At 45.6% G+C, this 25,653-nt stretch overlaps 1 protein-coding gene across 13 annotated transcripts in view; it reads left to right on the forward strand.

Moving 5' to 3' along the window:
* The window catches only part of LOC121554284 (calcium/calmodulin-dependent protein kinase type II delta chain), a 107,497-nt gene that overhangs the window by 39,505 nt on the left and 42,339 nt on the right, over window positions 1-25,653 (forward strand). For all 13 annotated transcript variants that reach the window (XM_041867768.2, XM_041867766.2, XM_041867771.2 and 10 more), the window contains exons 3-5: window positions 5,693-5,752; window positions 18,338-18,392; window positions 24,898-24,963. In XM_041867768.2, coding sequence (XP_041723702.1) covers window positions 5,693-5,752; window positions 18,338-18,392; window positions 24,898-24,963 — 181 coding nt within the window. The remainder of the gene's footprint in view (window positions 1-5,692; window positions 5,753-18,337; window positions 18,393-24,897; window positions 24,964-25,653) is intronic.

A 25,653-nucleotide genomic window follows, 5' to 3' on the forward strand; every position in this document is an offset into this window, starting at 1 on the left:
TTGGAGTGGTGATCATGATTGTCCTCAGGGCCTGAGTCTTAGTGGTCTGGGTCTGTCTGAAAGAGTCCGTATGCACATAAACTAGTCAGTGTACAGTGTAACAGACTGTCTCGTCCCTGGGAATCAGACCCTTATGGAGGGGGCTGAAGGAGAGCGGGAAAGAGAGAAGGGGAGAGAAGGTGACACACACACAAAACACACATTGGCATTACAGTGACACTGTGCACTGACTCACTGTTCCTGCCGAGGGTCGAGAGCGCGTTGACTAAGACCACACACACACACACACACACACACACACAAATGTTTCTTCCTCTCGATATTCAGTCATATCATCTGACAGACACACACTATATACTGACCCCAACTTGACTCGTTCCTCTCCAGGCCCGTCACACACACTATCTCTCATCTTTTTGTTTTTGTCCAAAGGGCTCATAACAAATGCCATAGGTTGCACTGGGCATTATGCTGTATATGAAGAATTGACCAGCATTACATTCGGTATCTCAGTAATGTTTCTCAGATGGCTTAGCTGTGTTATGACGTGGATTCTCTGTCAGATTCTCTCCATTACCATGACTCATCACATTGCCCTTTGTCTGTGGAGTCAGCTGCACCGATTTTAATATTGATGATAATGATTAATGATTATGCGGATGGATCTGCAACACAGGGTCTTGGGCTTCTGTGGTGTCACACATTTGGATGAGCAGCACATCGTCATAGAAACGCACATTCACACCCAGAGTAGGTTAGAGCGGTGGAGTCATCTTTACCGTATTCATGAAGCCGGGGGTACCAAGGTGTGCCCGCTCCAGTGCCCATCTATCTGGGGCTAGCCTCTGGCCTTTAGGGGGATAGGGATGGTAAAGGGAAATGCCGGTCGTCATTTGCATCTGCCAGTGTCTGTGTGTGCGCGCCGTGGGTCTTCATTTGCATACTTACCTGCCACGTTATCAGTTTTATAAAACCGACTTAAGTGTGTGATGTGGCTTATTTTCAGTAGCAACTGATTCAGGCTTATCAGTTTCTCTTACAAAGTGTTGTAAAGACACAATGTCTTCTTGCGATAAATGGTGGCCCATTTATTTTAATGGGCCAGTCTGCGTTTGAAACAGCCCTTTTAATAACGGGCTACCCAGGATTCTCTGCTGCTCGTTACCTCTTTTTAAGCTTTCTCTCCATCGTTCGTTTCCTGGCTCGCTTTTAATGTTGAGCTGTTTTGCTGTTTGTCTTTTCTTTTTTCTTTTTCTCACTGCGAGCCTCTGAAAATAATTGGCTCCCTATTTAAATCAGTCTGGCTGTGCTGTCAAGGCCGAGACGGTGTAAAGTAAGGTCGCCCGGAGGAAGGAGAGGAAGCAAGGTCCCGTTTCCTTTTATTTATGTCAATCATTTTTCTCATGAAACTAAAAGAGGATACTTTACACATAACTCGACACCATTGGGTTTACGTCCACAATCTCTCCTTCAGCCTTGAGTCACTCCGCAGAACCTTCAGCCTAGCTCTGAAACAACAGGTACAGAATTAGCCGTCAACCACACACATCCTCGCATCCAACCAGAGAAGAAAGAAACCGATGAATTGGCCTCTTCAAGGCATTGGGGACTGAGAATGGACTTGGACCTGAGGGCGTCAGCGGGACCAGATGTGCTAGATTTCCATCATGTCAGTGACCGAGGAGGGGTTTGATTGCAGTGAAAATAGCTGCTGCCTGCCCCCGTTTCTCAGGCCTGACAGCACTCTCTCTCTCGCTGCTCATCTGGGGATGACTGACGCTAAATGGGTCAGCTCCGGGGTGAATCACACACTGTTTTTTAGTTGTGTTGCTAATGTTTAAAATCACACCACTTAGAGTCGTTAATGAGAGAATGATGGAGATTCATACTCTTTGTGTGTCATGATTTATGGTTATTCAGACCAATTGGATAATCTGATTTACATGATCATTTATAGCAATTGGATTGATGAACTGAATTGTGGAGAAAACATTGACGTTTACATGGTCTTTCTGTCTAGATCCATTTTAATCCCCATGTCATTAAAGGTTGTAAATGTAAATCAGGTACCATAATTCCACAGTGAATTCCATTATCCTTACATTAGAGCAATTGACTAAAGCCGTATGGAATTAATACAAGGATAGTGAGAAAGAAAACTCTGGTTGAGCTACTGGAGGTTAGTAGCGCTTTCACTCTAAATCCTGTTGTGTCACAGATTCGGAGCTTGCTGCATTGGGATGAGAAAGGTGACGCGAGAGAATGGGAGCATGCCAAAATCCGCCTGGCGACCGGGATTACCGCCCTGTAGAAGCACATCGGAAAGGTGTGATTGGGATTAGACGTTTTGTAAAACAAGACGTGATTGGAGGGATCTTTAGTGACGCACCCTGATCACATCTGGCTCGAGTAGCAGGGATTAGAACCGTGCAAAAGCACATCTGATTGGAGGAGCGCCGGTTTACAGGCATGTAAAAGCAAGTATGATTGGAGATGTAGATGTTAGGAAAATGCACCTGATTGGTGTTTGTGGGATTAGGGTGTTTTGGAATCAGATTGGATGACAAAAGCATCAGAGCCCTGTAAAGTTCAGTTTTGATCAAGAGAGTGGATTAGAGATGGACAAATGTTTCTAAATATATCCTGTAGTCTCTGAAGGAATCAGGCATTGTCCAATATGGCTCACATGAGACACACAGATGAGGCACACACACACACACACACAAGGCATACACACTCACAGATTCACTGACATGTCGGTAGCATTGCTCTGGCATTAACCAATAGGATTGATGAGGATTTGGTCGTTGACCCAGTTACACAGACTCCCTCAATACCAGCCCGGCATCCATCTGTTCTGAGCCATTGAGCTTCCTCTGCAGGTGAAAGACTGTAGTGGACTCCCTCCTATAGAATTGGCTATGGAGCTGCCTATGGAATTCCCCATGTGTACACCTTTCACAACAACACATGTAACCTGTACATAAACCACTTCTCTATTTACTTTCGCCATACATTTCAAATGTCACAGCAAGAAATGGCCTCTTCAACTCCCTGCACATCATGTTGACAGTGGCCTACATGCAGGGTTGGGGTCATTTCAATTCCAGTTAATTCAAGAAGTACCCTGACATTTTATTTATTTAGAACCGCCTGTACTTTCCTAACCTTTTGTCCCTATCGCTCTGCAGTCTACTTCTGGTTCACACAGAGAAGCCAAGGTGAATGTGTTGTTATGCCAAAGTGTAGCTCAGTTGGTAGAGCATGGCGTTTGCAACGCCAGGGTTGTGGGTTCGATAAAATAATGTATACGCTAACTGTAAGTCGCTCTGGATAAGAGCGTCTGCTAAATGACTAAAATGTAAATGTAATGAATACACTATATATACCAAAGTATGTGGTCACCCCTTCAAATGAGTGGATTCGGCTATTTCAGCCACACCCATTGCTGACAGGTGTATAAAATTGAGCACACCGCCATGCAATCTCCATAGACAAACATTGGCAGTAGAATGGCCTTACTGAAGAACTCAGTGACTTTCAACGTGGCACCGTCATAGGATGCCACCTTTCCAACAAGTCAGTTCGTCACATTTCTGCCCTGCTAGAGCTTCCCCGGGTCAACTGTAAGTGCTGTTATTGTGAAGTGGAAACGTCTAGGAGCAACAACGGCTCAGCCGAGAAGTGGTAGGCCACACAAGCTCACAGAACGGGACCGCTGAGTGCTGAAGCGCGTAGCTCGTAAAAATCGTCTGTCCTCGGTTGCAACACTCACTACCAAGTTCCAAACTGCCTCTGGAAGCAATGTCAGCACAAGAACTGTTGGTCGGGAGCTTTATGAAATGGGTTTACATGGCCGAGCAGCCGCACACAAGCCTAAGTTCACCATGCGAAGTGTCGGATGGAGTGGTGTAAAGCTTGCCGCCATTGGACTCTGGAGCAGTGGAAACGCGTTCTCTGGAGTAATAAATCACGCTTCACCATCTAGCAGTCCGACGGACGAATCTGGGTGTGACGGATGCCAGGAGAACGCTACCTGCCCTTAAGCATATTGCCAACTGTAAAGGGGTGGAGGAGGAATAATGGTCTGGGGCTGTTTTTCATGGTTCGGGCTAGGCCCCTTAGTTCCAGTGAAGGAATCTTAACGCTACAGCATACAATGACATTCTAGGCGATTCTGTGCTTCCAACTTTGTGGTGTTAGGTTCTGAACAAACAGAGTAAAAACTCACGGACGACTAGGAAAAAGCTCAAACCAAGTTTATTCAACCGCTTGGTCATACAGCTGCAAAGACAACATACAAGTCACACAAGCACATCTTTATACCTTCCAACTAGACAGAGTCATCTCCTTGCGTGTCTAAGATAGACACTCCTTCTCTGTTGTTAGGCAGAAACACAGTAGGTTCCTCTTACTGCTATTGTCATGGCCATGCCTAAGTCTGGGACCCTCATGGGTGTGGAAATGTATGTATGTGTGTGTGTGAGAGATAGGACTATAATCAGATGGTCTTTGGGGTGGGCCCCTGTGTCCCCCCCTTCAAACAGTGTCTTCTCTCTTCATCTGTTGACCTTATCTCGAGTTGAGTTCCACGTCCCTCATTGTCCCAGTTCCTCAGCAACTGGTCTGCCTTATCAATATCTGAAACCAGACTGTTGCTCTTTGTCTCCCTCCTTAGGAACATTCATATTCAACAATAACATATTTGAATAGAATATGAACTTTCTGCACTTCCCCTTTTCTCACTCAGTAACTTTCCACACACCTAGTACCTCTTTACCCTTCCTTGACCCCTAACATATACATTCCTTATACATGTAAAGTAATCAATAAGTTCTAGTATGGTAGAATCTACAATCCAACAGTGGCAACAGTTTGGGGAAGGCCCTTTCCTGTTTCAGCATGACAATGCCGTGGTGCACAAAGCAAGGTCCATACTGAAATGATTTGTCGAGATCGGTGTGGAAGAACTTGACTGGCCTGCACAGAGCCCTGACATCAACCCCATCGAACACCTGTGTTATTAATTGGAACGCTGACTGCGAGCAAGGCTAATCACCCAACATCATTGCCCGACCTCACTAATGCTATTGTGGCTGAATGGAAGCAAGTCCCTGCAGCAATGTTCCAACATCTAGTGGAAAGCCTTCCCAGAAGAGTGGAAGCTATTATAGCAGCAAAGGGGGGACCAACTCTATATTAATGCCCATGATTTTGTAATTAGATGTTCGACGAGCAGGTGTCCACATACGTTTGGTCATGTAGTGTATGTTTAACACGTCCGCCATTAATTCTACAAACTAGGGTCCTTCGGCGCATCCCTCTTCAGTTTAATTCAAAATTAGCTCTCGTCTTGGTTTCAGAGCTACCAGCTGGATATTTCCTCAACATTTTTCAGTCAAACCTCTTGATTTATCTCTGAAGGACACGCTACATTAAATTTTGCGAAAAATGAATTTTGTTCATTTCCTGGTTCTGTCGGCTGAATTGATTAATTATAAATAATTTACTGGTTGCAGCGGTCGGCCTTTTGAAAGATGAAAGCAGATCCTGGAGGAATTGGAGTCCTGCTTCGCTGTGGCGAAGATAACACTTACTCACCCTAACCACAAAGCCAGGGAATGCCACGGGCCCTAGGGGTGAAGGTGTGTGCCTCAAGACTCATGGCTTTTGTTTTGTGTCTCTCCTATAGATCACCAGAAGCTGGAGCGAGAGGCCAGGATTTGTCGCCTGCTCAAGCACCCCAATATCGGTAAGTCCCATGCTGTACAAGGCTTATACCTTCAGTGCCCTGCTCTCTCCTGTACTGCCCTCACTCTAACCTCTTCCCTCTCCTCTTTCTGGTTAATGTGCCAGCTGACCCTTCACTGGCAGCAGTAAGACTAGGGTTGCAAAGGGAGGGTATATTACTGGAAACTCGAAGTTTACCATTAAACTACCAGAATTTTTTTTACTGTCAAGGATTTTATGTAATTTATCACAAGACATCTAGTGGCCCTTTTGGGTACTTCAGATTATCTCTGGCCCCTGTAATTATCTTTGGCCCTCTTTGTGGCCTCATCACATAATCACAAAATATATACAATTCATAAAATAGAATGACCAAGGTGTAAAAAATTATCCTTAATATAAACCATCAACTTAGTGAATACCATTGGTGTTTAATATGAGGGTTTCAACATATTAAACACGAGCAGCACCGCAGATATTGAGATGAGCGAGATGAAAGACTTTGCTCACACACAGTATCTGCACATGTGCACGGGTTCGCCTCACACTGTTTACAGCATGGTAGCCAGGGCACCATAACAGCAGAGAAGTTGAGCCTCGTGCTTCAACGCTCTTAGTAGTTACGGACATTGACCCACTATATCAGGGGTGTCAAACTCATTTTAGCTCAGGGGCCACATGGAGGAAAATCTATTCCCAAGTGGGCCGGACCGGAAAAATCATGGTATATATAACTTAAAAACAACAACTTCAGATTGTTTTCTTTGTTTTAATACGATCAACATACAACATAAAGCTGGAGCCTGAGGACAGTGTGTCCAAAATAGTACAAGCACAACATCACTATTAATCATAAAACACGTCAAGTTTATTTGAAAATTCTAAAGAAAAAGAACACACAAACACACAATGCCTCAGTGATTAACAGAACTGTTTCACAGATCACAGAACTATATCAGGGTGTCATTTCTCAGGCAGAAATGTAGATACAAATAATGAATCCTGTTCCCCAAACAAGTGCAAGAACCACAGAGTAGAATAGGTTAAATATACAAATAAATTCAATAAGTTAGAGAAATGTAGAAAAATTAATGAAATCCTGTTCCCAAACAAGGCAAGAACCACAGAGTCAAGAATAGGTTAAATATACAAATTCAAAAACAATAGCACATCAACAATAAAAACATAAACATAAATCTGAAAGCGTTGCTCAAACTCCCGTAACAGTCCCGTTATTTTATCTTTGAACCGCTTCATGTCTGCCACATGTTGGGTCGCGCACACATTTTTCAGACAGGGGAAGTGAGCTGCATCACCACCGGCAAGTTGCGTCTCCCACAATGACAGCTTCAACTTGAAAGAACGTATGCTGTCATAATACTGCATGACAACTTTGTTGCGCCCTTGCAGCTGTTTGTTCAAGTTATTCAGGTGCTCTGTAACATCCACCATAAATGCAAGGTCCTGCATCCATTCTGCGGAATGAAATTCTAACACTGGTTTGCCCTTTTCTTCCATGAACTGTTCAATTTCTTCTCGTAAATCAAAGAAACGCCTCAGCACAGCACCTCGGCTTAACCATCTTACCTCAGTGTGGTATGGCAGGCCATAGATGTGGTCTTTCTCTCTGAGAAGGCTGTCAAACTGACGGTGATTCAGGCTTCTGGATCGGATGAAATTAACAGTTTGGATGACCACCTTCATGACGTTATCCATCTTTAATGACTTGCAACACAAAGCCTCCTGGTGCAAAATACAGTGAAAAGTCAAAAATCACGTCCTCCATTTGCAGATTGCACTTTCTCTCTGAACTTTGTCACAACGCCTGCTTTTTTTTTGAGGGCGCACCATCTGTAGCCAGGCTGACAGCGCGGGACCAGTCCACTCCGACCCTGTCCAGCGCGCCGACGAGTGCGGTAAAATATCAGCTGCTGTCGTTGTATCTGTCATCGGCACCAACTCCACGAACTCCTCGGTGACGGTCAATGTGTCATCAACTCCGCGGATGAAAATGGCCAGTTGTGCAACATCTGTAATGTCCGTGCTTTCATCAATTGCAACCGAAAACGCAATAAATGACTTTACTTTTTGCTTCAACTGGCTGTCCAAATCCACTGAAAGATCGGAAATCCTGTCTGCAACTGTGTTTCTTGTCAGGCTGATATATGCAAAAGCCTGCCGCTTTTCAGGGCACACAATCTCCGCTGCCTTCATCATGCATGTTTTTACAAATTCACCCTCACTAAATGGTTTTGAAGCCACTGCGATTTCATTAGCAATGAGGAAGCTAGCTTTCACTGCAGCGTCACTGATGTCTCGGCTGTGAGTAAACACAGACTGCTGTTTCTTCAGACCCGCCAACAGTTCATTCACCTTCTCTCATCTCCGCTGTCCTTGAAAGTTGTCATATTTGTCGGCATGAAGACTCACATAGTGGCGACGAAGGTTATATTCTTTCAGCACTGCAACATGCTCTGAACACACCAAACATACAGCTTTCCCATTCAATTCCGTGAATAAATAGGATGACCATTTTTCTTGGAACACTCTGCACTCTGCGTCCACTTTTCTCTTTTTTGACAGAGACATATTGGGGCAATGAGGGTGCCAAAGCACATAATGTTAAAAGTAGAAGCCGTAATAAATATTGCGGGCAAAACAAAGTAGCTCATTGGCTGCACGTGCTTGACCTACTTGCTCTGCCCCGGTATAAACAGTTTGCTTGCTTAACACAATTGCTATACCGGTAATTTACTGCAATTTTTCAATAAAATAAACTGCTGTTCCAATTGCGTCCACTTGGAACAGCAGTTTATTTTATTGAAAAATTGCAGCGCATTTTTATACTTTACAAAAAAAAAAATAATAATAATTTTTTCTTTTTCTTTTTAAATCATCTCGTGGGCCGGATTAAACCCGTTTGCGGGCCTGATCCGGCCCGCGGGCCGTACGTTTGACACCCCTGCACTATATGGTTTACTTTATGCATCTACGTCATATTGGCGAGTCTACTTTTAATTGAAAATGTAATTGTTGATTAGATGCTTTTTTCATTAATTCTGCTATTTGCTGTTGAACCATATGGTATATCCACTAGAAACTCAGGGACAATATGGACACAGATATAAAAACAATATTATATTTATGAAAAAGTTATTCAAGTATAAATGACCAAAGTTACCATAGATTGCCATAAATTACCTGTTATTACCGAAAATTCCGGTAACTTCAGTAAATTACCGGTAGTTTTGGAACTCTAAGACCAATCACACTTATGTCATAATTGCCTGTGTAGTCCAGTCACACACACACACACACACACACACACATTGACCATCTGTCTCAGTCCTGGCCAGCCCACTGTGCCAGGGTAGTTGTTCCCTTCCTCCATGGCTAAAAAAGGAGCGTGAGAAAGGAGCTGCTGTTTCCCTGTCAAAAAAAGCAACATATGTCCCCAGGATATCTCACGCATCAGGGAAAGTCACATTATTTGATTCCACCCCACCTCCACACACATGCCCTTACTTCCTTGAGACTATCCTCATTTTGAAGGCAAACAAACTCAATAACATCAAACCATTTGAAATACTGAGTAAATACTGGTTAAATCTTTCCATGCGCAGCATCGTTTCTTGATAGTTTGTGCAGACCCCATCTGTGTGGCTTCCCCAAGCCCACATCCCCCCAGCCCCCCATGGGCTGCCAAGGGAACCACGGAGGCCAATGCACTCTAATTAAGACTTCACTAGCAACGTGACCTCACTGGGTGGGTGTGTTTTTAAATTTATTTTTCTCTCTTCTTTCTTCCCCACTATTTTTTGCCGAGACGATGATGAGGGGGCGGAAGAACAAGTGGATGATAGGGGGGTTCTTTTGTTTGTCTGTTGTCGATAAGACAACTTGGTGCTAAAATGCATGCGAGAGAAAATTGTGAGGAAGAGGATAGTTTTGGGTTGCCATGTGTCTATTGGTTCTTGTGTAATCTGAACTTTATTAGGCAGCTTTAGATGGCATGATTTAATGTTCTGTGAGAAGAACAGCCTCCATGAAGCCTCAGTTTCAATGGGATCCTGGGCTCTTTTTTATATTTTTTTTAGCCTTCCCTTAATGTGGATTACGGGATAACATGAATGCCTATCAGGATGGATACTATCCTGACTATTGTACCATTAAACCATGTATCTCAATGATCTCAGGTTTCATGGTCTATCCTCTTAGGGTGATGTCTCAAACGCTACCCCATTTAAGGACTTAGCTATAGCGAAAATACCCCAATTGATTCTAATGAATAAAGACCCAGTTCCCATATTTCTACAGTATGCCGTTTTTATAGAAGGTCCATCCCCGTTTCCTCTTCGAGGTCATCCTTCTCTGTTTCATCCTCTGATTGTCTGGTGCGCGTAGTGATCGCCTCGTTAACGTTCCGCCTCGTAGGAATCTATATCCCACTGGTAGAGCCATCCCGCTCCTTAAGGTCGCCTTGGCGATAGAGATGTCAGTCAGGAATAGAACTAATGAAGACATGAGCGGATTCCTAGAGAAAGAGGATGTTTCTCTTGTTCTCTTTCTCTCTCAATTTTCTCTTTCCCCTTTCCTCTCCTATACTTTCTCATTCCTTCATCTCTCTCTCTCTCTCTCTCTCTCTCTCTCTCTCTCTCTCTCTCTCTCTCTCTCTCTGTCTCTCTCTCTCTGTCTCTCTCTCTCTGTCTCTCTCTCTCTGTCTCTCTGTCTCTCTGTCTCTCTGTCTCTGTCTCTCTGTCTCTCTGTCTCTCTGTCTCTCTTCTCTCTGTCTCTCTGTCTCTCTGTCTCTCTCTCTCTCTCTCTCTCTCTCTCTCTCTCTCTCTCTCTCTCTCTCTCTCTCTCTCTCTCTCTCTCTCTCTCTCTCCCTCAATTCTGAAGGTCAGTCACTGCCATCCATCTGTATGATATCACCCAGGGAAGTCATTTTCCTCTTGTGTGTTAATTACTCTTTCCAATGTTTCTGTTCATCTGTTCAGAAGCTCAGGCCAAAATATATGTGTGTGTGACACATGTTCAGAGACCCAAAAGCCTGAAAATAGAACAGAAATTTGGCTGGGCCTGTTGACCAGCAGACCTGTTCTACTGACCAATTGAAACACTGCAATACATGATTGTGGTTGTTGACTGATTAATGGCCTGTGTAGCCCTTACCATTTAGATACAAAGTGTCAGAGCACTCCACCCTTAGGTTAATATTTCAACAGGAAACATGTATACAGTGAGGGAAAAAAGTATTTGATCCCCTGCTGATTTTGTACGTTTGCCCACTGACAAAAAAAAGTATCAGTCTATAATTTTAATGGTAGGTTTATTTGAACAGTGAGAGACAGAATAACAACAAAAAAATCCAGAAAAACGGCATGTCAAAAATGTTATAAATTGATTTGCATTTTAATGAGGGAAATAAATATTTGACCCCTCCGCAAAACATGACTTAGTACTTGGTGGCAAAACCCTTGTTGGCAATCACAGAGGTCAGACGTTTCTTGTAGTTGGCCACCAGGTTTGCACACATCTCAGGAGGGATTTTGTCCCAGTCCTCTTTGCAGATCTTCTCCAAGTTATTAAGGTTTTGAGGCTGATGTTTGGCAACTCGAACCTTCAGCTCCCTCCACAGATTTTCTATAGGATTAAGGTCTGGAGACTGGCTAGGTGTCAGTAGCTGAGTGTAGATGCGGTGAGGAAATCAAGCGCAGGAAACACGGGCGTTCGTCAACAGACTTTAGTTAACAAAATGCAGCACCAAACAGGCGAACAGCCAACCCAACCGGGAGGCAAAATACAAATTACGCACAACACACACAGTGCGTAAAATGAAGATAGCGCACACAGTGCGGACTCTCGGAAAACAACAAACACGAGAGTAATACAAAAGAGCAACAGCTTGACAATAAACAATACCACATAACACCTGCCCCCACACACGAAAACTAAATAGGCAACCAAATCAAACACTAACAAGGGACAGGTGTACAAACAGACAAAACCAAACAAACATGAAACATCGAACGGTGGCAGCTAGTACTCCGGGGACGACGACCGCGAAGCCTGCCCGAACAAGGAGGAGGAGCAGCCTCGGCCGAAACCGTGACAGTACCCCCCCTTGACGCGGCGGCTCCAGCCGTGCGCCGATCCCGGCCTCGGGGACGACCAGGGACGACGCGGAGCAGGGCGCGTAGGATGACCCCGATGGAACTCGGTCAGCAGGGACAGGTCTAATATGTCCCTCCTCGGCACCCAGCACCGCTCCTCCGGGCCGTACCCCTCCCACTCCACGAGATATTGGAGACCCCCCATCCGGCGTCTCGAATCAAGGATGGACCTCACAGTGTGCGCCGGAGCCCCCTCGATGTCCAACGGGGGCGGAGGAGTCTCTTCTATCTCATAGTCCTGGAGTGGACCAGCTACCACCGGCCTGAGGAGAGACACATGGAACGAGGGGTTAATATTCCTGTAATCAATAGGCAGTTCTAACCTGTAACACACCTCGTTCAACCTCCTCAGGACTTTGAATGGCCCCACAAACCGCCGACCCAGCTTCCGGCAGTGCAGGCGGAGGGGCAGGTTTCTGGTCGAGAGCCAGACTCGATCTCCAGGTGCGTACACAGGCCCCTCACTGCGGTGGAGATCGGCGCTCGTCTTATGCCGACGGATGGCCCGCTGCAGATGAACGTGGGCAGCGTTCCATGTCTCCTCCGAGCGCCGCACCCACTCATCCACCGCAGGGGCCTCGATCTGGCTCTCGTGCCAAGGTGCCAGAACCGGCTGGTACCCTAACACACACTGGAAAGGGGTTAGTTGGGTGTAGGAGTGGCGGAGAGAGTTCTGTGCCATCTCGGCCCACGGAACGTATCTCGCCCACTCCTCCGGCTGGCCCTGGCAATAAGACCTCAGAAACCTACCCACATCCTGGTTGACACGTTCAACCTGCCCATTACTCTCCGGGTGGTAACCCGAGGTAAGGCTCACCGAAACCCCCAACCGTTCCATAAACGCTCTCCACACTCTGGAGGTGAACTGGGGGCCTCGATCAGACACTATATCCTCGGGTACCCCGTAATGCCGGAAGACATGGGTAAACAGAGCCTCAGCGGTCTGTAGGGCAGTAGGGAGACCCGGCATGGGAAGGAGACGACAGGCCTTCGAGAACCGATCCACAACGACCAGGATGGTAGTATTCCCCTGTGAGGGGGAAGGTCTGTAACAAAATCCACCGAGAGGTGGGACCAGGGTAGTTGTGGAACGGGCAGGGGTTGTAGCTTACCCCTGGGCAAATGTCTGGGCGCCTTACACTGGGCACACACCGAACAGGAGGAGACATAAATCCTCACATCCCTGGCTAACGTTGGCCACCAGTACTTAGTGCTAAGGCAGTGAACTGTCCGGCCGATACCTGGATGTCCAGAGGAGGGGGACGTATGAGCCCAATAAATGAGGCGATCGCATACCTCGAGCGGAACGTACGTCCGACCCACTGGACACTGTGGAGGACTTGGGTCGGTGCGTAACGCCCGCTCGATCTCTGCATCGACCTCCCATACCACCGGTGCAACCAGACAAGACTTTGGTAGTATGGGAGTGGGCTCAACGGACCTCTCCTCCGTGTCATACCGCCGAGACAGGGCATCTGCCTTCCCGTTCTGGGACCCAGGGATGTAAGTGATTTTAAACACAAACCGGGCTAGAAACATAGTCCAGCGGGCCTGGCGAGGATTCAGTCTCCTAGCTGCCCGGATGTATTCCAGGTTACGGTGGTCAGTCAAAATGAGGAAAGGGTGTTGAGCCCCCTCAAGCCAATGCCTCCACACCTTTAGGGCCTGTACCACGGCTAACAGCTCCCTGTCCCCCTACGTCATAATTCCGCTCCGCCGGACTGAGCTTCTTAGAATAAAAAGCACAGGGGCGGAGTTTAGGTGGTGTGCCAGACCGTTGTGAGAGAACGGCCCCAATACCGGCCTCGGACGCGTCTACCTCTACCTGGAATGGTAAAGCGGGATCCGGATGCGCCAACACCGGCGCCGAGGTAAATAGGTCCTTCAGTCTCCCAAAAGCCCTGTGCGCCTCAGCTGACCACCGCAAGCGCACCGGACCCCCCTTCAACAGAGGCGTTATGGGAGCTGCCACCTGTCCAAAACCCCGGATAAACCTCCGGTAGTAATTCGCAAAAACCCAAGAACTGTTGCACCTCTTTCACAGTGGTTGGGGTTTGCCAATTACGCACAGCTGACACCCGGTCAACCTCCATCTTCACCCCTGACGCAGACAACTGATAACCCAAAAAGGAGACCGACTTCTGAAAGAACAGACATTTCTCTGCCTTGACATATAGGTCATGCTCCAACAGCCTCCTCAACACTCGGCGCACCAGGGCTACATGCTCTGCTCGGGTAGAACTGTACACCAGAATATCGTCTATGTACACGACTACTCCCTGCCCCTGCATGTCCCGGAAAAGCTCATCGACGAAGGATTGGAAGACTGAGGGAGCATTCATTAACCCATATGGCATGACGAGATACTCGTAATGACCGGAGGTCGTGCTAAACGCTGTCTTCCATTCATCGCCCTCTCTAATGCGCACCAAGTTATATGCGCTCCTGAGATCCAATTTTGTGAAGAACTGAGCACCGTGTAATGATTCCGTCATAGTCGCAATCAGAGGAAGTGGATAGCTGTACTTCACCGTAATCTGATTGAGACCGCGGTAATCAATACACGGGGGCAGACCTCCATCCTTTTTCTTCACAAAAAGAAGCTTGAGGAAGCGGGTGAAGTGGAGGCCCGTATGTATCCCTGTCTCAGAGACTCAGCGATGTAAGTTTCCATCGCCTTCCTCTCCTCTTGAGACAAGGGATACACATGGCTCCGCGGGAGGGCTGCTCCTAACTGGAGATCTATCGCACAATCCCCTGTCTATGAGGCGGCAGCTGCGCCGGCCCTAGTCTTACTAAACACCAGTGTCAAATCCTCATACTCGGGGGTAATATGCAGTGCAGGCATTAGATTCGGACTTTCCACCGAGGTCGCCCCTATGGAAACACCCAGACACAGCCCCTCACACTGAGCAGACCACCCTTTAAGAGCCTTCTCTCGCCACGAAATAGTAGGGTCATGGGTAATCAACCAGGGAAGCCCCAGCACCACCGGATACGCAGGAGAGTCAATCAGATAGAGCTGAATCGTCTCCTCATGACCCCCCTGCGCCTCCATCTTAAGGGGCGCTGTGACCTCCCTAATCAACCCAGATCCTAACGGACGGCTATCTAGGGCATGTACAGGGAAAGGCTTATCAACGGGAAGGAGAGGAATCCCTAATTCTACACAGAACTGGCGATCTACAAAGTTCCCAGCTGCGCCTGAATCGACTAGCGCCTTATGCTGGGAACGAGGTGCTACCTGTGGAAAACAAACAGGCAAGGTTATGTGAACGACAGAAAGCTCTGGGTAAGTAGGGCGCCTACTCACCTGGGAGGACTCCCCAATGCGTGGCCTGCCTTCACCTCCACCAGGGGACCTTCCCCAACACCTAGCCGCGGTGTGCCCTCCACGGCCACAGTTGGTGCAGGGGACGGCCCCCCTCGGGTTCCTACTCCTCCTTTCTCTAGCGCCAGCACCTCCGAGCTCCATAGGGCTCGGCTCGGAGGTGCTGGAGGGTGAAAATGGGCGACCCCCATCCGGGACGTCCACGGGTGGCGAGCAGGGTGTCCAACCGAATGGCCATGTCGACTAGTTGGTCAAACGTCAACATGGTATCCCTGCACGCCACCTCTCTTTGGACGTCCTCCTGGAGGCTACAACGGAAGTGGTCTATGAGGGCCCGCTCATTCCACCCTGCATCTGCCGCTAGAGTCCGGAACTCCAGGGCAAAATCCTGTGCGCTCCTCATCCCCTGTCGGAGGAAGAACAGACGCTCCCCGCCGCCTTCCCTTCTGGTGGATGGTCGAACACGGCCCGGAAGCGGCGGGAGAACTCCGCATAGGTGATGGTAGCGGCGTCCATTCTCCTCCATTCGGCGTTGGCCCACTCCAACGCCTTGCCGGTGAGACAGGAGATGAGGGCGGAGACGCTCGTGTCCCGAGGGCGCCGGGTGTACGGTGGCGAGGTAGAGCTCCACCTGTAGCAGGAACCCTTGACACCCGGCAGCGGAGCCGTCGTACGCCCTCGGGAGCGAGAGCCGAATCCCACTGGGTTCCGGAATGTGGACAGGAGGACTGACCGATGGGGATGGTCCGGTAGGTGGGGGGCGTGGGTACCCCGCTGCTTTCCCATCGGTGGAGAGTGTTCATCACCCGATCCAAGGCGTGACCGATCTGGTTAATCCAGTCCTCCTGTCCACGAAGACGGTCCTCCATGACCTCTGTCGGCGCGGGTGCTCCTGCTGACTCCATGATGTGATGTGGTATTCTGTCAGTAGCTGAGTGTAGATGCGGTGAGGAAATCAAGCGCAGGAAACACGGGCGTTCGTCAACAGACTTTAGTTAACAAAATGCAGCACCAAACAGGCGAACAGCCAACCCAACCGGGAGGCAAAATACAAATTACGCACAACACACACAGTGCGTAAAATGAAGATAGCGCACACATGGAAAACAACAAACACGAGAGTAATACAAAAGGGCAACAGCTTGACAATAAACAATACCACATAACACCTGCCCCCACACACGAAAACTAAATAGGCAACCAAATCAAACACTAACAAGGGACAGGTGTACAAACAGACAAAACCAAACAAACATGAAACATCGAACGGTGGCAGCTAGTACTCCGGGGACGACGACCGCCAAAGCCTGCCCGAACAAGGAGGAGGAGCAGCCTCGGCCGAAACCGTGACACTAGGCCACTCTAGGACCTTAATGTGCTTCTTCTTGAGCCACTCCTTTGTTGCCTTGGTCGTGTGTTTTGGGTCATTGTCATGCTGGAATACCCATCCACGACCCATATTCAATGCCCTGGCTGAGGGAAGGAGGTTCTCACCCAAGATTTGACGGTACATGGCCCCGTCCATCGTCCCTTTGATGCGGTGAAGTTGTCCTGTCCCCTTAGCAGAAAAACACCCTCAAAGCATAATGTTTCCACCTCCATGTTTGACGGTGGGGATGGTGTTCTTGGGGTCATAGGCAGCATTCCTCCTTCTCCAAACACGGCGTGTTGAGTTGATGCCAAACAGCTCCAGTTTGGTCTCATCTGACCACAACACTTTCACCCAGTTCTCCTCTGAATCATTCAGATGTTCATTGGCAAACTTCAGACAGGCATGTATATGTGCTTTCTTGAGCAGGGGGACCTTGCGGTCGCGGCAGGATTTCAGTCCTTCACGGCGTAGTGTGTTACCAATTGTTTTCTTGGTGACTATGGTCCCAGCTGCCTTGAGATCATTGACAAGATCCTCCTGTGTAGTTCTGGGCTGATTCCTCACCGTTCTCATGATCATTGCAACTCCACGAGGTGAGACCTTGCATGGAGCCCCAGGCCGAGGGAGATTGACAGTTATTTTGTGTTTCTTCCATTTGCGAATAATCGCACCAACTGTTGTCACCTTCTCACCAAGCTGCTTGGTGATGGTCTTGTAGCCCATTCCAGCCTTGTGTAGGTCTACAATCTTGTCCCTGACATCCTTGGAGAGCTCTTTGGTCTTGGCCACGGTGGAGAGTTTGGAATCTGATTGATTGATTGCTTCTGTGGACAGGTGTCTTTTTTACAGGTAACAATCTGAGATTAGAAGCACTCCCTTTAAGAGCGTGCTCCTAATCTCAGCTCGTTACCTGTATAAAAGACACCTGGGAACCAGAAATCTTTCTGATTGAGAGGGGGTCAAATACTTATTTCCCTCATTAAAATGCAAATCAATTTATAACATTTTTGACATGCGTTGTTCTGGATTTTGTTGTTGTTATTCTGTCTCTCACTGTTCAAATAAACCTACCATTCAAATTATAGACTGATCATTTCTTTGTCAGTGGGCAAACGTACAAAATCAGCAGGGGATCAAATACTTTTTTCCCTCACTGTACCATGCACTGTCAAGGTCTTATAGAAACATTTTGTACATTATAGGGCATGTGATATTTATGTGGTTAAGCATTTATAATTGATTAATGTCCATGTTGTAAATGCTAGCAACATAACAAAGGTATATTGTGACATGGGAAGAGGGACGATGCCGTACAATACATCAACAAGACATCTCCTAACACATGGAATGAAAAATCACATTAATATTCCATGCAAATGATTTGGGAGGCTGCTGTATTGCATTGGTTGTACGACTGGCTGTGTCTGTCTAGTGAGATGAATGGGAAGTTTGTCTGAGGTTTATTATGGATTGAATATAGTGAGGTCTGGCAGGATTGGGGACGTTTCAGGCTAATTTGTGTAATGTATGAGTTTTTCCTCTTCCTCCCTGACTTTTCTATTTGCCTGCCTGCCGGGCACAAACACCCAGCCACGCACAAGCATCAGACTACACACACTGACACGCTAGCTGTCTTGATAACTGAATGGGTCCGTCTGAGAGGCATCATTTCTAATCAGACTTTCGCTTTCTTCCTCTGCCCCCCCCCATCCCTCTCTCACTCTTCCACAGTGAGGCTCCATGACAGCATATCAGAGGAGGGATTCCACTACCTGGTCTTTGACTTGTAAGTATTATTGCAACCAATAGAATGTTATATATATGGGGGATACAACCATCCCAGCTCTGCAGATTTTCTGCAAACAGACCAAATCATTAGATAATTTGCTTTGGTACTGTCCATATGTAGCTTGTTTATGGTCGCAGGTTCAGGAATGGCTGAAGAATTGCAACATTTACCCGGAGCTAACTCTGCAAATAGCACTGCTGGGTGATTTGAAAAGTCATACTCAATTGATCAGTAGTATAAAAGTACTTTTAGCAAAAATGTTTCTTTAATTTACAATATGTAGAAACTATGATAATAGAAAGGTTCAGAACTTTTGTGAAACATCACAGCACAGTTGAAAAATATGTGGCAAATAGAAATCAAAACTGGATGGTCTTCAGAGATAGATGGGAGGGGTTGAGGGTAGCTGAAGGATGGGATTAAAAACAAACAAAAGATAACTATAATAAAATACACTGTGTTCGTAAAATGTATATAGTATGTATAAGCTGTAAGTAGAAGCCTAAGTGTTGTTGTCCATTAGTTTACTCCAATTAGGGGAGGGGTGGTAGGGTTAATGGAAAATAATGAAGGAAAATATATTTACAAAAATATATAATTTCAGGGGGGGGGGGGGCAATACAGTTACATATCACAATATTACTTTTGGATGATATTACATCAATATTTGACTCTAAGAATCGATTTGTAAAAAATACAATAAAAACATAGGGATTATTCATCTTATAGCTTGTTTTCCATCTTTTTAAATAGTGAGCCAACATGTTTTTAACACTTATTTCCCTGACTGATCAAAACTAAGTGAGCAATACATTTGGAACATAAAATGGCAGTATCGAATCAAATTATATATAGAATCGTGAGAATCGCAAAACATATAGTTTCGGCAGCTACGTATCATGATAATATCGTATATGTATCGTACAAGTATCGTGATACCTACCGGTTAGTGGGGCATCATGGGAGATTATCAGCGGGCGTGTTCCATCAGAGTTCTCCTCCTCCATCTGTTTCATGTACTCACTCCTTCTGCTCTCCTCAACCAAAACTGTGATCAATTGTGTTATTGGAGTATGTATTTTTTTTTTTAGGGGGTAGATCAGCTTTAATATTGCAGATAGATTGTACCTTCCGTCAATGTAATTGTCTTCATCACTTCCAATCCCCCATATGTTTTTTTCCGCAAATATATATATATATATACACACACATACAGTTGAAGTCGGAAGTTTACATACACTTAGGTTGGAGTCATTAAATCTCGTTTTTCAACCACTCCACACATTTCTTGTTAACAAACTATAGTTTTGGCAAGTCGGTTAGGACATCTACTTTGTGCATGACACAAGTAATTTTTCCAACAATTGTTTACAGACAGATTATTTCACTTATAATTCACAGTATCACAATTCCAGTGGGTCAGAAGTTTACATACACTAAGTTGACTGTGCCTTTAAACAGCTTGGAAAATTCCATTTGAGTCAATTGGAGGTGTACCTGTGGATGTATTTCAAGGCCTACCTTGACATCATGGGGAAATCCAAAGAAATCAGCCAAAAAAAATTGTAGACCTCCACAAGTCTGGTTCATCCTTGGGAGCAATTTCCAAACGCCTGAAGGTACCATGTTCATCTGTACAAACAATAGTACGCAAGTATAAACACCATGGGATCACACAGCTGTCATACCGCTCAGGAAGGTGACGCGTTCTGTCTCCTAGAGATTAACGTACTTTGGTGCGAAAAGTGCAAATCAATCCAAGAACAACAGCAAAGGACCTTGTGATGATGCTGGAGGAAACAGGTACAAAATTATCTATATCCACAGTAAAACGAGTCCTATATCGACATAACTTGAAAGGCCGCTCAGCAAGGAAGAAGCCACTGCTCCAAAACCGCCATAAAAAAGCCAGACTACGGTTTGCAACTGCACATGGGGACAAAGATGGTAGTTTAAATGTATTTAGCTAAGGTGTATGTAAACTTCCGACTTCAACTGTACATATACAGTGGGGGAAAAAAGTATTTAGTCAGCCACCAATTGTGCAAGTTCTCCCACTTAAAAAGATGAGAGAGGCCTGTAATTTTCATCATAGGTACACGTCAACTATGACAGACAAAATTAGATTTTTTTCCCCCAGAAAATCACATTGTAGGATTTTTAATGAATGTATTTGCAAATTATGGTGGAAAATAAGTATTTGGTCAATAACAAAAGTTTCTCAATACTTTGTTATATACCCTTTGTTGGCAATGACACAGGTCAAACGTTTTCTGTAAGTCTTCACAAGGTTTTCACACACTGTTGCTGGTATTTTGGCCCATTCCTCCATGCAGATCTCCTCTAGAGCAGTGATGTTTTGGGGCTGTCGCTGGGCAACACGGACTTTCAACTCCCTCCAAAGATTTTCTATGGGGTTGAGATCTGGAGACTGGCTAGGCCACTCCAGGACCTTGAAATGCTTCTTACGAAGCCACTCCTTCGTTGCCCGGGCGGTGTGTTTGGGATCATTGTCATGCTGAAAGACCCAGCCACGTTTCATCTTCAATGCCCTTGCTGATGGAAGGAGGTTTTCACTCAAAATCTCACGATACATGGCCCAATTCATTCTTTCCTTTACACGGATCAGTCGTCCTGGTCCCTTTGCAGAAAAACAGCCCCAAAGCATGATGTTTCTACCCCCATGCTTCACAGTAGGTATGGTGTTCTTTGGATGCAACTCAGCATTCTTTGTCCTCCAAACACGACGAGTTGAGTTTTTACCAAAAAGTTCTATTTTGGTTTCATCTGACCATATGACATTCTCCCAATCCTCTTCTGGATCATCCAAATGCACTCTAGCAAACTTCAGACGGGCCTGGACATGTACTGCCTTAAGCAGTGGGACACGTCTGGCACTGCAGAAATTGAGTCCCTGGCGGCGTAGTGTGTTACTGATGGTAGGCTTTGTTACTTTGGTCCCAGCTCTCTGCAGGTCATTCACTAGGTGTGGTTCTGGGATTTTTGCTCACCGTTCTTGTGATCATTTTGACCCCACGGGGTGAGATCTTGCGTGGAGCCCCAGATCGAGGGAGATTATCAGTGGTCTTGTATGTCTTCCATTTCCTAATAATTGCTCCCACAGTTGATTTCTTCAAACCAAGCTGCTTACCTATTGCAGATTCAGTCTTCCCAGCCTGGTGCAGTTCTACAATTTTGTTTCTGGTGTCCTTTGACAGCTCTTTGGTCTTGGCCATAGTGGAGTTTGGAGTGTGACTGTTTGAGGTTGTGGACAGGTGTCTTTTATACTGATAACAAGTTCAAACAGGTGCCATTAATACAGGTAACGAGTGGAGGACAGAGGAGCCTCTTAAAGAAGAAGTTACAGGTCTGTGAGAGCCAGAAATCTTGCTTGTTTGTAGGTGACCAAATACCTATTTTCCACCATAATTTGCAAATAAATTAATTAAAAATCCTACAATGTGATTTTCTGGAGAAAAAAATTCTCATTTCGTCTGTCATAGTTGACGTGTACCTATGATGACAATTACAGGCCTCTCTCATCTTTTTAAGTGGGAGAACTTGCACAATTGGTGGCTGACTAAATACTTTTTTCCCCACTGTATATATATATATATATATATATATATATATATATATATATATATATATATATATATATATATATATATATGTGTGTGTGTGTGTGTGTGTGTGTGTGTGTGTGTGTGTGTGTGTAATCATTTTTTAAGATATATTTCCCTTTATTACTTTCCAGCCCCACCACCCCTCCTCTAATTGAAGTAAACTAGTGAACAACAACGCTTAGGACTCTACTTCCAGCTTATACATACTATATACATACTATATACATTTTATGGACACAGTCAATTTGACAATAATTATATTGTTTGTTTTTACTCCTGAACTTCCTCTACCCTCAACCTCTCCGATCATTTTCATGATGTCCATCCGGTTTGCTTCTAAATGCCATATCTTTCTAACTGTGCTCTTTAACAAAAGCTCTCAACCTATAACCTATATACTTATTATGGACACAGTATGCTTTACATTAGTTATCTTGTTGTTATTAGTTGCATATTAGTTCATGAGCTACACACTGAACAGTGTTTTGCATTGGTAATGTTGGTTTGAATATTTTGTAAATGTATATGTTTGTTCAGAAGTGTCAACGCAGAGTTTTGAGGCATCGCTCGACTCATACCCCCATGGATATTTACATGATTAATATTTATGGAAATCTAAGTGGGCAGCTTCACAGGTGGCCCCAAAGGCAATAAAAACGTGTGCGCGCACCAGTGCAGCCAGTGCAGCCATCCACACCAGTGCAGCCAGTGCAGCCATCCACACCAGTGCAGCATCCACACCAGTGCAGCCAGTGCAGCCATCCACGCCAGTGCAGCCATCCACACCAGTGCAGCCAGTGCAGCCATCCACACCAGTGCAGCCAGTGCAGCCATCCACACCAGTGCAGCCAGTGCAGCCATCCACACCAGTGCAGCCAGTGCAGCCATCCACACCAGTGCAGCCAGTGCAGCCATCCACACCAGTGCAGCCAGTGCAGCCATCCACACCAGTGCAGCCAGTGCAGCCATCCACACCAGTGCAGCCAGTGCAGCCATCCACACCAGTGCATCCAGTGCAGCCATCCACACCAGTGCATCCAGTGCAGCCATCCACACCAGTGCAGCCAGTGCAGCCATCCACACCAGTGCAGCCATCCACACCAGTGCAGCCAGTGCAGCCATCCACACCAGTGCAGCCAGTGCAGCCATCCACACCAGTGCAGCCAGTGCAGCCATCCACACCAGTGCAGCCAGTGCAGCCATCCACACCAGTGCAGCCATCCAGGCTGTGTCCCTGCTCTACACTGCGGGGCGAATGGTCCTTATTTTAAGGAGGGCTAAAGGCTTCTCCTCTTCCCCTAATGTTCCTCTGCATGGGATCCTCTCCCCGAACTTAAACACTCTTCACTTACCAGTAGACAGCACTTTATTTTACGGTACTTTTTCCACTGGTATTTACCTGGTGTATATACTAGGAAAGTGTGTTGTCCTTTTTTTCTTTTTGCATAGTTTCTCACCCTCTAGTCAAAGTATAATGGGATGTGCTTGTGAGTAAGTTACTCTAACAGTCTAATATTCTCATAGACTCTGATGTAGTGAGGAATTGGAATATACCACTGCCCCACAGGGTATTCTAAATAGACTAAACGCCTATCTCCTCCTTTAAGGATTACTAGGTTAATCCACTGGTTGATCAAGTGGGTTTATTTCCAATGGCAGCATGCCAAAACTGACCTTATGCACCACAGATGTCAAAGTGGGCTGGAAATCCCAGTCTCTGTCCTCTATGGAGATGGCCTATGTTCAATAAGTAGGCCCCTGAGCATTTCATGAACATGTGACCCGACAGGGAAAAACTCTGGGCCCTAGTTAAAGCCAATAAATGCCCCAGAGTTTTCCCTTGGTGAGGTCACAGTAAAGCCTTTTGCTCTGAGTGATTTGATTAGTGTTCCTTACATATAGCTCTCTCCCCAGCAACAATGTCTCTGTGTTTCTTCATATGCTACATCATTGCATGTTATATCCATATTTTACCATTTGTTCACACACATCAATATCACTCCAGAAGAAAAACATTACATCTACTCTCCCTTGCTCTTTCCAACAGTCCATCCAGCTCTCTGCCCATTACTTCCACTATCTTTCGATCTCTCTCTACCACTCCCTCGTGTATTGGCAGCAGTTTGGCAGTGTTTAATTTGGCAGCTGGAAAGGGAAATCAGTCCTAATTTATTTAAAATGCTGCATTTAATTTGACTAAGGGCTGTAAAAGAAAAAGGGCCACTCTTAGGCAGCTGAGATGAGTGAATTGCAGGGATGAAAGCTTTTCTTTCCTTTTACACAAATAAACCTGGCCAGAAGAATGACAACAAACGAGGCAAATTACATTGACCGTGAATAAAGGTTAAAAAAAATTACATACAGCTGCCTTTATTTTAATGCATTCATTCAATGAACAACCACTTTTTACTACTATGTTATATGGAACAAACTGAAAGCATTGCGAGAATCCATTGGACATGGACTGCGGTTTGTTGCACTCTGAACACAATCCAAGTATCCAAGTGTTGTGGTTACATGAAACATTCCCATCTCTTGTGTTGCCCAGTTCCTTGGAATAACGCTTAAGATTTGGGACATTTAGCTCACTGGAATACACAGGAATGCATTCCAATCTAGTATGTGAACAAAATGTTTTATTCTAACACCATTGGAGGAGTGTCTAATGGTATTCTAATGATCAGGAAGCATATTCATTGTTTTGACCAAATCGTGACATCTTTCTGTGTCTCTCTAAATATGTTGTTTCTCTCCTTCTCCAAGATGCCTGAAAGGCAGATTTGCATAGCTAATTGCACCCCCGTTCTCCGGGTCTCCCACTGTTTTCCGAACTTCTAGCATGGAATTAACCCGTCTCATATTCCCCTTTCTCCCAGGGTGACTGGTGGGGAGCTGTTTGAGGACATCGTAGCCAGAGAGTACTACAGCGAAGCAGACGCCAGGTCAGTGTCACACAGACTCACTTAACAGCAACTATGTTATTGGTCTAGTCAAACACATGTCAGTGGATCTGAAAGCACACATTCTAGTTCACTTAGTTGTATACAATAGACTTCATCATTAGAGTTTAAGATAGGTTTTAAAATGACACCAGTTACTGCCTCTACATAACACATTACATGTGCACACACACACACACACACACACACAATATATATGTGTGTTACTGCATGCACCCTCCTTCTCTTTGTTACTGTAGTTTAGTAATAGTGTTTATAGTATCTGTATTATATATCTGTGTGTGCTGTCTGTAATGTATCTTATGAATATAATCTTCTGTCATCTGTTTTTCTTCAGTTTTTCTGTTGCTCTCCTATCACGAGGCTGCCGTCTGCAGATCTATTTCTTCCTGTATAGGATACTTCATTAATAAACAATGACCTGAGTTTGAAATCATATAATTTTAATCTGGCTGTTTCTACTCATTCCAAAAAAGAATGTTCAGTTTAAAGTAAGACTGTTAAAAGATTCAGTCCTTTTGTCATTTCTGGCATTGAAAGCCAATTAGCATTCTTGTGACCGAAATAGCATTACCACTTTCCAAAAGATTAAGTGGTAGAACAAAATGTGAACTTTACTCTACTTCTCTCTTGAGTTTTTACTTTTGATATTATTATAGTTTCACTGGCCTT

This window comes from Coregonus clupeaformis, chromosome 19 (assembly GCF_020615455.1).
Source record: "Coregonus clupeaformis isolate EN_2021a chromosome 19, ASM2061545v1, whole genome shotgun sequence".
Classification (NCBI taxonomy): Eukaryota; Metazoa; Chordata; class Actinopteri; order Salmoniformes; family Salmonidae; genus Coregonus; species Coregonus clupeaformis.